At 35.2% G+C, this 14,919-nt stretch overlaps 1 protein-coding gene across 1 annotated transcript; it reads right to left on the bottom strand.

Annotated features, from left to right (window-relative positions):
- Window positions 1–2,447: 2,447 nt before the first annotated feature.
- On the bottom strand, window positions 2,448–6,052 carry LOC129891228 (uncharacterized). Its single transcript, XM_055966522.1, has 4 exons — window positions 5,962–6,052; window positions 5,739–5,807; window positions 4,362–4,916; window positions 2,448–4,185 (listed from the first exon to the last, which is right to left on the bottom strand). Exons 1-4 carry the CDS (start codon window positions 5,983–5,985, stop codon window positions 3,160–3,162), a joined length of 1,674 nt encoding a protein of 557 aa, XP_055822497.1. The 5' UTR covers window positions 5,986–6,052; the 3' UTR covers window positions 2,448–3,159.
- Between the last annotated feature and the right edge of the window lie 8,867 nt (window positions 6,053–14,919).

Below are 14,919 nucleotides of genomic sequence, written 5' to 3'. Positions count from 1 at the left end.
TCCTTTAATGTAAGATATTGTAATTTTAGTCCCTCGTCAAGATGGTGGCGGAGAAAAATCATAGCTTTTGCACGGTCTTGACTAGATGCCGTGTTATCATCTTTGATGGTGTTTGTCAGGCCCATCAGTTCTAGATGAATTTCGGCATCAAGTGCCCATGATGAGTAGCCTTTTTCAGAGATATCAAGAGCAGTAAATTCAAGTTTTAAAATATTTGTCATTTTATAAAAATAAAATTAAATAAAACTCTTATCACTTTTGTTACCTTGAAATATTTGGTTTTCTACGGCGGAAAGTTGAGAGCAAACATTTTTCCTAAAGAAAAAGATACTAAAATATTATCATGCTTTTCACCTGATCAACTTAGCAACATGCATGAGAATATTTTAGTATCTTTTTCTTTTAATATTATATTTTAATTTAATCAATCGATAATGGATATGAGTATATATTTAAGGCCTAATCCATCGGTGGCCCCTCAAAGTTGGCACCAACTTTCACTTAGACACCTCAACTAAGCTTTGTTCATTTTAGACACCTCAAGTAAGGTTCTGATGTGTCATTTTGACACTTTTTTTTACAATCACCCAAATATCTAAAGTGTGTGTAATACATTTGACGCTGATGTGTCAAAGTGACCAATTAAATGAAGAAACATGACAGATATATCAAAAATAATTTTAAAATAATGACTTTTAATTAGAAAAAAATGGTCATTAACTTCATTTAATTGGTCACTTTGACACATCAGCGGCAAGTGTATTACACACACTTTAGATATTTGGGTGATTGTAAAAAAAAAGTGTCAAAATGACAAATCGGAACCTTACTTGAGGTGTCTAAAATGAACAAATCTTAGTTGAAGTGTCTAAGTGAAAGTTGGTACCTACTTTGAGGGGCCACCGATGAGTTCCGCCTATATTTAATTAACCCCTTAACATCATCTTAAAATGAACAGAAAAGTACTGTGTTAATTAAAATGCACAGAATGATTTAGAATCTATTAGAAATTGGGAAAAGAGTGACAAATCGTACTCCATTAACAAGACATAAATTGTTTGAAGTAAATAATATACTAAAAGATTTGAAATATAGAGAGGAGATTATATTTAAAATTTTAAATAATTTAGAGGAAATTTGAGTTTATCGGTGTTGAAAAATAATTAGTTTGCAATGTATGAATATTGTATAAAGTTTAAACAATGTATATGAATGTATACGCATCTTTGATATACCTTTCAACTTTGCAATTTAATTTTTTTTTTGATTTCTCATTCAATGTTTAGTACCACATTGGAGTCTGACTATATCTAAATTCGCGCCGAAAAGTCATACATTGGGAGAGGGGGAGGGTAAAGTGCTTCCCTAGTTTCAAAAATGGCTTACATATATTTCCACAGTTCCCTTTTGGTCTAATGGGAGTGACAAAATTAATCTTAAATTTAATTTTTTGGTTTTTGATTTTTTATTAAAAAAATATTTTTGAGTTTATTATTTTGATAGTCAAATTTATTTTTTTACTCATTTTCTTGTAAAATTTATCATAAATACCCCATTTATTTTTTTACAGATACAAAAGATAAGTTTTAAATTTTTTTCCTAACTCTTTTCTCCTTTTCCATTCACACTTTTTTCTTTTTATTTCACATACTTTTACACTAAAAATGAAAGAAAAAAAATAAATAAGAATAAAATTCAAATAATGATAAACAAATAGATTTATAAGGAATATATTTAATACTCAAATTAGTCGTTGAAACAAAAAAGTAAAAAAAATCGTGCGAGAAAGATCAAATATATCTTGAACTTTGCTAGAAGAATCATACATAACCCAATATGGCTTTTTTAAAATAAAAAATTTAAAAATAAATTTAAAATTAATGTTTTCATTCCCATTAGATGAAATCGGTATAAGCGAGCAATTTTTGTGACAGTAGGTATATATGTCAGTCACGTTTATAAAGGTAGGGGTATGTGTGAGACACTTATAACATTAAGGGTATATGCAAGTCACTTTTGTAACGAGAGATATATTACTTCTTAATCGCAAAGTTGAATGGTATATCATTTTTCTTATATCATATATACATAATTATGTACTATTTATACACTATAGATACATTACATAGTTATTTATACAATATCGATACATTACATATAAATACAATTATTTTATTGATTTTTTTGTCACATCTACAGTTATGTAAAAAGCCACTTTTTAAAAAGTCCCTAAAATTGCATCATCTGGATTCTTACTTCATTTTCCATCTTTTCAAGGATTATCTTCGTTTTGTTCCAATGCTGATAGCATTTCTTAAAACGATAATGTCTGTCATGTTTCTACCATCAGAATGAAAAAGAGACAGAATAAGAAAACAAAGTACATGCAGATTTTGATGTTCCCAGATTGCAGCAGCAGAAAATATTTCCATTATAGTAGAAATATATGCCTTGTAACCCTTGTTGCATATTCTCACTATTCCACCACTTCTCCAAAACAATTCAACAGCCACCCCAAATAATTAGAAGGTTTATTAACTCAACATAGAAGCGAAATAACTAACTGCAGTCCCCAAAAAGAGGAAGAGCATATACTAAAGACCATGTTGGTTTTAGATGAACTAGAGTGTCAATTGGAAATACCATCTAATGAGTAATAGCTTGCCGGCATTTCTCTTGCTTCACCTGCTTGTATGGCTTTTGTCCAGTTTGAAGGGGATCATCTTGTTGCCCCTTGCTACTATAGTCCCCTAGCTCTTGCTTTGCTGATAGAGAAATATGTCCACCTTCCTTTGACCACAGTTATACTTAGAATGAGGAAACGAAGAATGTGGAACCCCCAGCTATCAATGTTGAGACGAGCATTAATAGATACAACGTGAATGCCTTTGCTTTCATGAAAAGCCAAACCTAGAGTAGCCATGTCCAACATAATAGTCTCATTGAGGTGCCTTTGAGTTACCAGTTTCCTTTAATAGACTCAGGACAATTTCCATTGAAATCTCTGAAAGAAGTTGCTTTTGAACCCAATCTTTAACCAAAACAACTGCCTGCAATGTAGGAAAGGCTAAGATCTCAAATGCCAAATGCAGGGTGGTCTAACACCAAAGTCACTCGCATTTGTCCTTCCACTACTTACTAAAGGTGCCGGAAGAATGCTTAGGTAACACATACAACAAAAGATGATAGGGTGTAATCAGCTGCTCCAGTAATAACAGCTCCCCCGCTTCTGATCTCCAGGAGATAATTCAATCCTTCTGCTGTGATGATCTCACCAGGAATTAGCACTGGAATACCAGGTGGATAAGGACATACAAGCTCTCCACAAATTTCGCCGAGGCTATCTTTTATGCTGACTTTACGTTTTGTAGCAAAGAAGGCCTCTCTAGGGCTCATGCTTATCCTAATATCATCAAGGCATACAAAATGATTTAAATTTTTTCCTTCATCTTTCACAGGTTGAGGAAACTGAGAAGTTCGTGATAGATGCTTAAGACCAGCTACAAGCCGAAGGACATGATCTCTTTGAGTCCCCAAGTTAAATGCCAAAGTAAAAGATTTGGTCCCAACAAGTTCACAAACAACACCAAAATCATTGCACAATATATCATCTGCTTCAAAACCTGAAAGACCTAACTGCCATACACCAACAGTGAGTCGCAATGGGTCGATATGAAAAAAACTAGAGAAACTTGGAAACTCAAGGATTGAGATTCCAGGAATTTTACTAATCAGGCTTCTTGCTTCCAGAGCCAAGTCTATTGCTTTGTCAAAAATAGCCTCTCTATTTTCACTTAGTTGGGCCCTGGTGGCATCCAGAGATGCTAAAAGCAGATAACTAGGGCTACTACTTTGAAGCATTTGTAGGCTTTTGCTGATTCTTTCTCTATCTACAAGATTTCCTTGCATGTGCAACATAGAAGATTGTGTAAGTGCACACAAAACTTTGTGAGTAGACTGTACAGCAAGATCAGCTCCCTGGCTGAGGGATGAGCTAGGCAGCTCTGGATGAAATCCTAAATGGGCCCCATGAGCCTCATCGACAATCACAGGGATATTATACGAATGACAAATATGACAAATTTCATCCATGTTGCTGCATATACCATGATAGGTAGGGGAGACAACCAAAAGGGCTGCTGCTTTTCGGCCCTCCATTTCTAGCTCTTTGATTGCATCATTCACCTACATAACAAGAACTTCATCCTCTTATGGATCCAAGTGTAATAGTACACTTTTTATAAATATATCACTAGTTTGCATAATTTTACACTTAAAAAATCTTTCCACTTATGCATTCAAGATAATTTAATTCTTAAAGATAACTTTGAGAAAGATGCATGTCATGATATTTTACTTGCCTGTGATGGAGTAATGCCACCAGCAACATCCCATTTGAAATCATATTCAGGGACAATGTACTTTGGGAGTGCACCAGACAATACCATGGAAGATATGGCTGAGATATGAGAATTCCGTGGGAGAATAAGAGTATCTCCAGGTGAACAAGTCGCCAGAATGGCCGCGTGAATTCCACATGTACTACCTCCAACAAGGAACCATGTTTCCGATGCTCCAAAAAGTTTTGCAGCTAGTTTTTGTGCTTCGAAAATGGGACCTTCTGGTGAAAACAGATTGTCAAGCTTCGGAAGCTCAGGCAAATCATGAAGAAACGGTTTTGCACCAATGAGCTGAGTTAACGACGATGGTGCTGCTTGTCCTCTGTTATGGCCAGGAAAATGAAAACTTGCAGCATTTTCTTCAGCTGAAGCTTTTAAAGCACTAACAAGTGGAGGAAGTTCATTGGGACTGACAGCAGCACTTGGAACACAAGAAATTTCTGTTAAAGGAACTCCATTATATCCTACAGAGCTTGTATAGTTCTTGTTTTTCCCGAGAAATATGCCATTCCTTTCCTGCGATATATGTTAGACTCATACCCACGGTAAATGTTGAAAAGGAAGAGGTTATATATGGTGATGAATGGTATATAATCAAATGAGCTGTTCACACAGTCATGGCAACATTTCATTTTACCAAGTCTCAATACAAGAATTTCTAATGCACCAAACATCTAAAAATGTCTCCAAAGCGGATGTTGGAATGTTTGCTCATGCTCCAAAGAAATAAAATTCTTAAGGTAAAAAACTTGTCTGACTGTAAATATTGATAGCTATATTGGTTATTTACAGCATCTTCTTCATTTCAGCTGCCTAAAACTTTCTTTGACGTGATTAATTTTTGTGCAAAATAACTAAATAAACAAACAAGCTAATGAAAAATACAGGACACCGATAACATCTGAGAAAAGCCCTCGGAAGACTTGAGTAATCAGATAGGAAGAGAAACGGCAGTACAAAATCTGAAGATACCTACAGGCTACAGTAAACTGATAAGAATCTCTCCAAATGAAATGATATGTTTACATGATGTATCAAAATTCTATGTAATGCTAACATCAAGAAGCATCAGAAGCCCTAAGCTATATTATGTCATGTCTTAGTCCTAAACATCAAGAAACATGTTATTTAACTTTGAAACTTGAAGAGACAGCCAATTCAGGTACCAAAGAAAAATTCCTAAACCAATTAATTTGGATACCATTCTTCAAATTCTCCATTAGTACTAAAGAAAATTTCCAAATTCTTCCATTGCTAAGCATTATTATCATACCTAACATTCTGGAACAGACTACAGCATAAAATTAGACAAGGGATATAGAGAAATTCAAAACCCACTTGGGAAATGCAAGGTCTTAGTCTTGTACCAGGCCTGAAACTCCAGTTCTCGAAATTCCCAAGAAAGCTCTGCAATCAAAAGTAATAAATAAGGGTCAAATATGCAAATGAAACTCAAGCAAGTATTTTTCTTTTTTTTTTCTTTTGGTTCTTCTAGAATTTTTCTTCGGTTTGCATCTTTTGGTATTCACATAACATAAGTAATCAAATTCGGATTCAGTACCATATCCAGACTTGTAGAAGCCATTGTTGGCTTGTCGAGAAACGGCTATCCTTCCTAGGGAAAAAGACTAATTCCAGTGTTTTCTCAACAGCCTTCGAGATGAAAGTAATAGGAGAAAAAATTTAAAGAGAATAATAATAATATAAGATTTAACGTGGAAATTCAATACGGAAAAAATCACAAATTACTCAAAAAAATATTTACTATATTTACTATATGAAAAATTGTTATAATCATATAATACACAATATTTTCCTAAATCTCTCAATGATAAAAAAAATATTATACCATGTATTTTATATATTTTGATATTTTGCATATTTTTAATGTACCTTCAAACAATGGAGCTAAGCTCCTTAAATAACTAACAAAAGAAATTTACATTAGTTATCCAACAGATGCGGGATAACCAACATTTTAAAACCTTTTTTCCTCCTTTTTCAAATCATAACCAACAAATCTCCAACTTTGAAAAAGAGTTAAAAACTCGAAAAATCATGCGCAGCTGCAACCTTCACATTGTCTTCTACCGACAATCATAATTCTAATAGTAAGAATTATCATACCCCCACCATAAAGAGTACCTCCACTCAGATTGAATATCACCAATCCAAGAATTTTCACTTGAAATCATTTTCCAATTTCAAGAATTTCAGTTTTGGTTCATGTCGAAAAAGAAAAAACATCGATATCCTTTCCACCACACACCTTGGCATCACCTATCAACCAATGCCCATATGCAAATGTGGACACGCTAGAATTATACCATCCTCTATCATGACAAATCTTGAAGAATTACAACATGTCATAAGGATATCTATCCCAGCGTACTGTCGGAGCCCTTGCCGAACCGCTCCTTACAATCCTACCTTGTCTGAGTTTACTAGTTGTTGATCAAAATTTCCAATACATAAAGATTCCAAAATTCCACTAGTCAAATCCTCAATTTTATTTTTACCATTTGACCAAACTTGAATCTTTGATCACCTCTTTTGATCTCTCCTTGCGTTAATAGAGAACCACAAAAGTCTCAAAGCTACATCCACCACAATCATAAATGTCATAAATCACAATTGTACACTAAAGCAACTCCACCGAAATCAGACTCCACTTGCTACTCCACTAGGATGAAACTTTTGCATGAAAACAATAATTCTAATTTAAAAGTCCCAAAGCTACATCCCACCACAATCATACATGTCATAAATCACAACCGTCATAGTTCGAGAACCACCACTGAAACGTCTTCATCTCTTAACTAATGCATACTATATTTTGACAACACTTGCGGATAATTTTTCATCAGCTTTGACTTTATTTTCTCACGCAACCAGCTCCAAAGCTCATTCTCCAACCAAACTTCTCAAATCTTGTCCCCACATGCTTAACACTGCTAATAAAAGAATAATAACAATGAAAAAAAGTACCCACTAAATTCGTTCCTAGGAAAGAGAGGTGGATCACAACGGATACACTTAAATGTTAAGTCTTTCCTTAGCCAGAACCTCTTTAGATTGTACTTATTTCCACTATTACCAAATCTCTCAATGAAAAAAAAATACTATACCATGTATTTTATACATTTTGATATTTTGTGTATTTTTGGTGTACCCACAAATAATGGAGCTAACCTCCTTAAATAGCTAACAAAAGCTATTTACATTTGTTAACCCATCGATGTGGGATAACCAATATTTTTGACCCTTTTTTCTTCTTTTTTCAAACCATAACCAACACTTATTGGGTATCATTCTACTCAAAAAGGTCAAAAATATGCCTCAACTTTTATTTATTAGTTACTTTATCTTTACTATTAGAATCAAGTTATTTTTACTATCACGATTTAAAAATCGTGGTCATGTTGACACACACTTCAAACCCCAACTTGGTGTGTAAGTCTAACTCTCTAACTCAAGAGATAACTCAAAGATTATGGACAAAGAGAAAATCAACTCATATACGAGACTCCTAGAATGGAGCCAGACCATAATGAAAGAAACACAAAATGCAATAAATAATTTTCCAAAACTTGATATCATAAGCGTAGAGAGCATCTACTACAACTTTCAAGTCTAAAATACAACACAAGTCTTTGAATCGAAAATAAAGACTAAGATAGATAGATGGAACTAATGTTGATCCGAAACACAAAATCTCACCACTAGTCCGAAATAACCCATCCGCTAGAGATGATCAACCGCCACAAGGAGTACTCTACCTAAAATCTGCATCAAAAGTAACACAGAAGTAGGGATGAGTATAATTCACATGTACTCGATATGTTTTACCGATTGAGTATAAGAAAGTAATCGAACTTATGAAATAAATTAAAAAACGCTTCCACCTGCATAAAAAAAAGTCTCACTCTAGCATCGGTGCCACAAATTTATATGAAACGACAAAACTAAGGTAAACACATAGAGACAATTCAATATCACATATAATCAAATAAGTCAATTAATTCAAAGAGCAATGCAATGAGATGATGCAATGATGTGGTGGTATGATGGAATCAAGGTTGTCGCACAACCTGTCGTATATACTTGTTGAGATGAGGATTCCAAACAAGGTCCTATGGGGAACTCACAGTCCATATACCAAATCACAATCTCAATATCTCATCAACTTGGCACCTAGCTTGTGGTTAAGAATATAAAAATGTGTCACATTTTCTTTTTCAAAAAGAATTTTCACATTTATCAACTTTCCAAGATCAATGATATGATGAAAGAGGATGAATGCATCACAACACATATGACATGGAGAAAATATTCAACTCAACATAGAAGATAAGGTTCAAATGTAAACTTTATTATGACAGCCCCTCATTGGTTGTCCCCGAATTCCATTATCAAGAAGTGTATCCATGGCTTCTTGTACTAATTTCTCCTGACACATTACTAATTCCGTGCTTATCTTTATTATTGGTTTAGTTTATGCATGGCGAAAGGGGGCATTGGAATGGTCTTAGCTCCTGAATATTCAGGAATAAAAAGAAAAACAGAAAAAATAAGATTGAGACAGTTATGAATTCCATTCAGTTTCCTTTACTTGATAGAACAGCCCCAAATTCAGTTATTTCAACTACATTAAATGATCTTTCTTTATGAATTTTTAGAATCTATGGTTAAAATAAATACGATAAAAACCAATATGAATATTATAAAGACAATAAAAAAATTGTTACGTTTCCACCTCAAAGTGAAATATAGTATTTAATTCTTTCTTTCATTTAATGCCTATTGGTGTTCCAAAAGTTATATTCCGAAATCCTGGAGATCCAATTTCATCTTGGGTTGACGTATAGTGCGACTTGTCAGATATATTGGGTCATATGGTATTTCCCCGTTCTCTCCCCCGATCGAGTTATCCCCCGTTTCACCCAAGAAAGATAAATTGAATCATCAAAAATTTGGAGCGTCAAGTGCAATTAGATCCATTTTTGAGGGTTTCATATTACTATTATCAATTAGAATAATTCAATTAGAATAATTTATGGTTGGCTTGGTTGGACTAAAAAAATGAAGTATCCAGGTTCCGTTTATAAAAAACCCAATTGGATTGGTAAGATATCTATGATTGCTATTCATATTTTGTTTTGTAAAGAGATCCTAATTGTCAAGCAAAGTTATCTCAACTCTAATAAATACTTGTATAAAATGAATTGGAAAAAAAAGAAATACAAAAAGAAATGGTAATGGGAGCATTTGTCCTATATGTACAAATCCAAATCCGGCGGATCTTTACTCGGAGTAGAGCATAAAACTTTTTCTTTTGACTTTAAATTAAGTTTAACTCATTAGATTCAGTAATATATTAATTTACATAATATGTTGAATGATGGAGAAGAAGAAAAAGTTATCACACAACTAATCCTAAGTCAAAGGGTCGAGAAACTCAATGCCACTATTCTTGAACAACTTGGAGCCGGGCCTTCTTTTCGCACTATTACGAATATGAAAATAATGGGCAAAATCAGATTCAATTGTCAACTGCCCCTATCAGAAATAGGATTGACTACCGATTCTGAAGCTCCTCTTTCTAGGGATCTAATGGTCGTAGACCACCTTTTTGTGACTATGTTGAAGAATTCTTTCCCCCCTTTGAGTTCTCGAGTGAAAGGGTCCAAGCCATAGGAAAATATCAAAATCCAACCTAAACATGATATACACCCTCAATCGATAGTAATGGAAAGAAAATACTTTGAAATAAGTTTTCACCCTTTTTGAAAGAGTTTCATTACTCAAGTTTGATCAAAACCCCCAACTCAACCCCTTAGTGGGCATGACAAGTCAAATAGTGTTGCAAGCTTCTCTCACAGGAAAATCATGAATCATATCTCTCAAAACAAATAAAATAGCAAATAAGGCCCCCACATGGGCTAAACCACACAAATAAGGCCCCACACGGACAACACAGTAGTAATCAAGCTCCCACACAAGAATCACAATATAATCAACAGTCCAAATTCATATTACGACTCCATCCCAAAGTCTATAATATATGAATGACTAATTTCCCAATTCCAGTCTCAAAGAAGGATAGCCAAAACTACCTCGAAGGTCGAAACTATGCCCGATCACTCTAACTGGATCTTTACGCACAAACACCGAATCCAAAACGATCACCAACTATCAAGAATGGAAAGAGTTCATCAAAAGGAGTCTAACGATACCCATATTTTAAGGTTTTGGAATTGGGTCAAAATCGTCATAAATCTCTCCAAAATCAAGTAGGTAAAAATCATAATTTTATTTGAACTCATGTTCTACAAGTAAAAAGAAGTTTGTCGTTGAAAAAATCATTAAACTTGAGTAGAAATCGAGCTCCAAATCAAAAAATTACTAATTTTTCAACATGGAGAAGAAACCGCGAAGCCCACATTTGCAACGCAGTTTAAAATGCAATATTTTGAAAAATATTTGTCAAAATCAGTTTACCCACAATACAAAGATCTTAAATCCTAAAAATCAATGAAAAATCATTCCAAATCGACTTTCAAATAAGCGGTTTTTGATTTCTCTATTTTCTAGGTTTAAAATCTCCACTTTGTGAGTATAAATCATGAAATATGAAAGATACATTCTTGGAAAACAGTAACATAAGGTTAGAAATATGTACATAATAATTATAGGAGAAATGGGCACGGATAGATTTTAACACAATGATTTCGTCGCTAAAATCCATTTTCCATCGCTAAACGTCTATTTTTTCGTCCTTAAAGTATGCACTAGCAACATTCAAAATATCTTTTTGACCTTTGGAACTCATCCGGAACCCTATAAACACGAACCAATAGTGCAAATTGATTATAAAACATGTTTCGAAACTACTGGAATCATAGGATATCCAAAAAAGGATTGTTATGACAAAATTACCCTGCCGAATCCTTTTTAGGCCTAAAACTCAACGTTTAGCCTAAATTCTCAAAATGAATCCTAAGGTCTCGAGGCTATGAGTCAACACTCAACTAGATTAAACTCAACATTCAGAATGCAACAAAACTGACTGAATTTCCATCCGACGCTCGGATCTCAATATATTGACCAGGTCAACTATCTCAATATAAACTCCACTCAAGGTCCCAAATCACAAAAATCACACTCAATCGCATCAGAAACCGTGCCAACCATCCCTACAACACAAACAAAGTAGCCTCCTTAATAGGCAGGTGCCTCCACTGCACCTTCACTGAATTAATATGCTTTGATCTCAACTCTCTAGTCTGCCTATCCAAGATAACAACAGGCTTCTCAAATGACAAGTCCTGATCCAAAGAAACCGAGTCCCACTACATGAGAATCATCATGCCAGTATCGCTTAAGCATCGCTACATGAAACGCAGTATGAACAGTTGAAAGGTTTGGGGGCAAGGCCAATTTATAGGCTATTTCTCCATACTTCGCCAAATACTCAAAGGGGCCAATAAACCTCGAACTGAGCTTTCTTTTCCTCCCAAACCTCATCACACTCTTAATGGGTGATACCTTGAGCAACACTCGCTCACCAATGGAAAATGACATATCATGAACATGCCTATCCGCATAGCTCTTCTGCCTACTCTAGGCAGTCACAAGGCACTACTGAATCAACTTCACCCTATCCATGGTATCTCTAAAAAAATTGGTACCCCAAGGTCGTACACCAAAAAAATCAAACCATCCCATATGAGATCTACATCTCCTACCATATAACGTCTCAAATGGCTCTATCTAAATACAGGAATAGTAACTGTTGTTATATGCTAACTCCGCAAGAGAAAGGGTTTGGTCCTAATGACCACCAAAGTCCATGACACAAGCTCGGAGCATGTTCTCAAGTACCTAAATAGTCTGCTCCAACTGATCATCGGTCTGAAAATAAAAAGTTGTGCTCAAATCAAGCTTGGTACCTATCTTCTCTTGCATAAAACTCTAGAAATAAGAGGTGAACTGCATACCTCTATTAGACACAATAGAAATAGGCACTCCATGCAGGCGAACAATCTCACAGATATAGATCCTAGCCAACTACTTCGCATTATAACTAGTCTTCACTGAAGTGAAATGAGCCGATTTGGTCAATCAATCCACAATCATCTAAATTGAATCATGCTTACCCAAAGTCAATGTAACCCCTTCACAAAATCCATAGTAATGCACTCCCACTTCCACTCGAGAATGGACATCTTTTGCATAGTAATAGGACTATCCAACTTTTAATGCTCATACGTCACTTGTTGGAGATTTAAACATTTAGCCACAAGATCAATAATGTCTTCATGCCACACCACCAATAACGTTGTTTCAAGTCATGAAACATCTTCGCCGCTCCAGGGTGAATAGAATACTTGGAACATTGAGTCTTCTCTAATATCATACGCACCCAATCACCAACCTTTGGTACACACATATGACTATTAAACCTCAAAACTATCTCAGGATTGAAGGAATATTATTTAGCTCCATCTCTCAATACTTTGGCCTAAATAGTCCTCAACTTGTCATCATCAAACTGGTGCGCATGAATTTGATCCATCAGGGTAGACCTAGCCTCCACTAAGGCCAAAATTCTATGAGGTGTAGATATATCAAGTCGAACCAACTATCTAGTCAATGACTGAACCTCCAAAGCCAAAGGCCTCTCCTCCACCTTAAGAAAGGCTAAACTACCCATACTAGGTACTTTCCGACTCAAGGCATCCGCTACCATATTAGCCTTTCCCTTATGATAAAGAATGGTGATATTATAGTCTTTTAATAGCTCCAACCACCTATGATGCCTCATGTTCAGATTCGACTGAGATAATATAATTAAGGCTATAGTGATCGTTAAAGACCTCACAATGCACACCATAGAGATAGTGTCTTGATAACTTCAAAACAAAGACCACTAATGCTAATTCCAAATCATAAGTAGGGTAGTTCTTCTCATGTACCTTCAGCTATCGAGAATCACATGCTATAAGTCCCCCTCTTCTACATTAATACACCACCTAAACTAACACTCAAAGTATCATAGAATATAATAAAAGCCACACCCTTCTCGGGTAATGCTGGAATAGGTGTCGAGGTCAATAACTCCTTGAGCTTTTGAAAGCTCACCTCACAATCACCAGTCTACTAAAATGCCAGTCTTTTGAGTTAGCCTAGTCAATGGGGCTACAGTATAAGAGAAAACTCTGAATAAATGGATGATACTAGCATGCTAACTTAATAAAACCTCAAATCTCTATAACCAAATTAGGCCTAACCCAATCACGAACCACTGCAACCTTGGATGGATTGACCATAACCCTATCTTTGTCCACAACATGACCCAAGAATGCTACGGACTCGAGCCAAAACTCGCATTTATAGAATTTCGCATACAACTTCTCCTTACTTAATCTCTGAAATACGACCCTCAAGTGACGAACATGGTCAACCTCATTCTTGGAGTAAACTAAGATATCATTAATAAAAATAATCACAAGGGAGTCCAAATATGGTCGAAATAACCGATTCATCAACTCCATAAAAGCAGCTGGGGAATTAGTCAACCTAAAAGACATGACTACAAACTTATAAAGCCCATAATGAGTCCTAAAAGCTGTCTTTAGGAGATAAGATTCCCAAAATCTCAACTGATGGTACCCCAACCTCAAGTCAATCTTAGAAAACAATGATGCACCCTGAAGTTGATCAAATAAAATATCAATATGAGGAAGAAGATACTTCTTCTTGATCATAACCTTGTTCAACTGTCGATAGTCAACACATATTCTGATAGTACCATCATTTTTCTTTACAAATGACACTGGTGCACCCCTCGGTGAAACACTAGGCCGAATAAACCCCTTTCTTCACCAAATTTTCCAATTCTTTCTTTAATTCCTTCAACTCAGTTGGAGCCATCCGATAAGGAGAAACAGAGATGGGCTTGGTGCTCAACTCCAAAACAATTACAAAATTGATATCACGATCTAGAGGAACATTTGTTAAGTTTGTAGGAAATACATCCATGAACTCTCTCACCACTCTTGGTCTCTTTCATGAACTCTCTCACCACTCTCCTAGTCTTTAAAAGAGATGAATTCTTAGTAAGGTCACATACATGGGCCAAATAAGACAATCAACCCTTTTCCATCATGCGGCAAGCACCAATGTAGGATATCACCCTCTTCAGATACGAACTTGGAGTACCCATCCACACCAGTCGAAGCAAAGCAAAATAAGCTAAGGTCATAGTCTTGGCATAATAATCTAGAATGCATGACAGGAAAATAGCTAATCCACACCCAATATCAGATCAAAATCAAGAATATTTAATAAGATCAAGTCTGCCCAAGTCTCTCTACCTGAAAATTTCACTACACATCCCCGATACACCTGATCCACCATTAAAGACTCGCCTACCAGGGTAGAGACACTAATAACTATAAGAGGCCCATACACATAATCAATATCCTTGGAAAGATTAGTCAACACATAATAATAG

Source organism: Solanum dulcamara, chromosome 6 (genome assembly GCF_947179165.1).
Source record: "Solanum dulcamara chromosome 6, daSolDulc1.2, whole genome shotgun sequence".
In the NCBI taxonomy this organism is placed as follows: domain Eukaryota; kingdom Viridiplantae; phylum Streptophyta; class Magnoliopsida; order Solanales; family Solanaceae; genus Solanum; species Solanum dulcamara.
The sequence above is the reverse complement of the archived record's forward strand: the minus strand, read 5'-3'. Positions and strand labels throughout refer to the sequence as shown.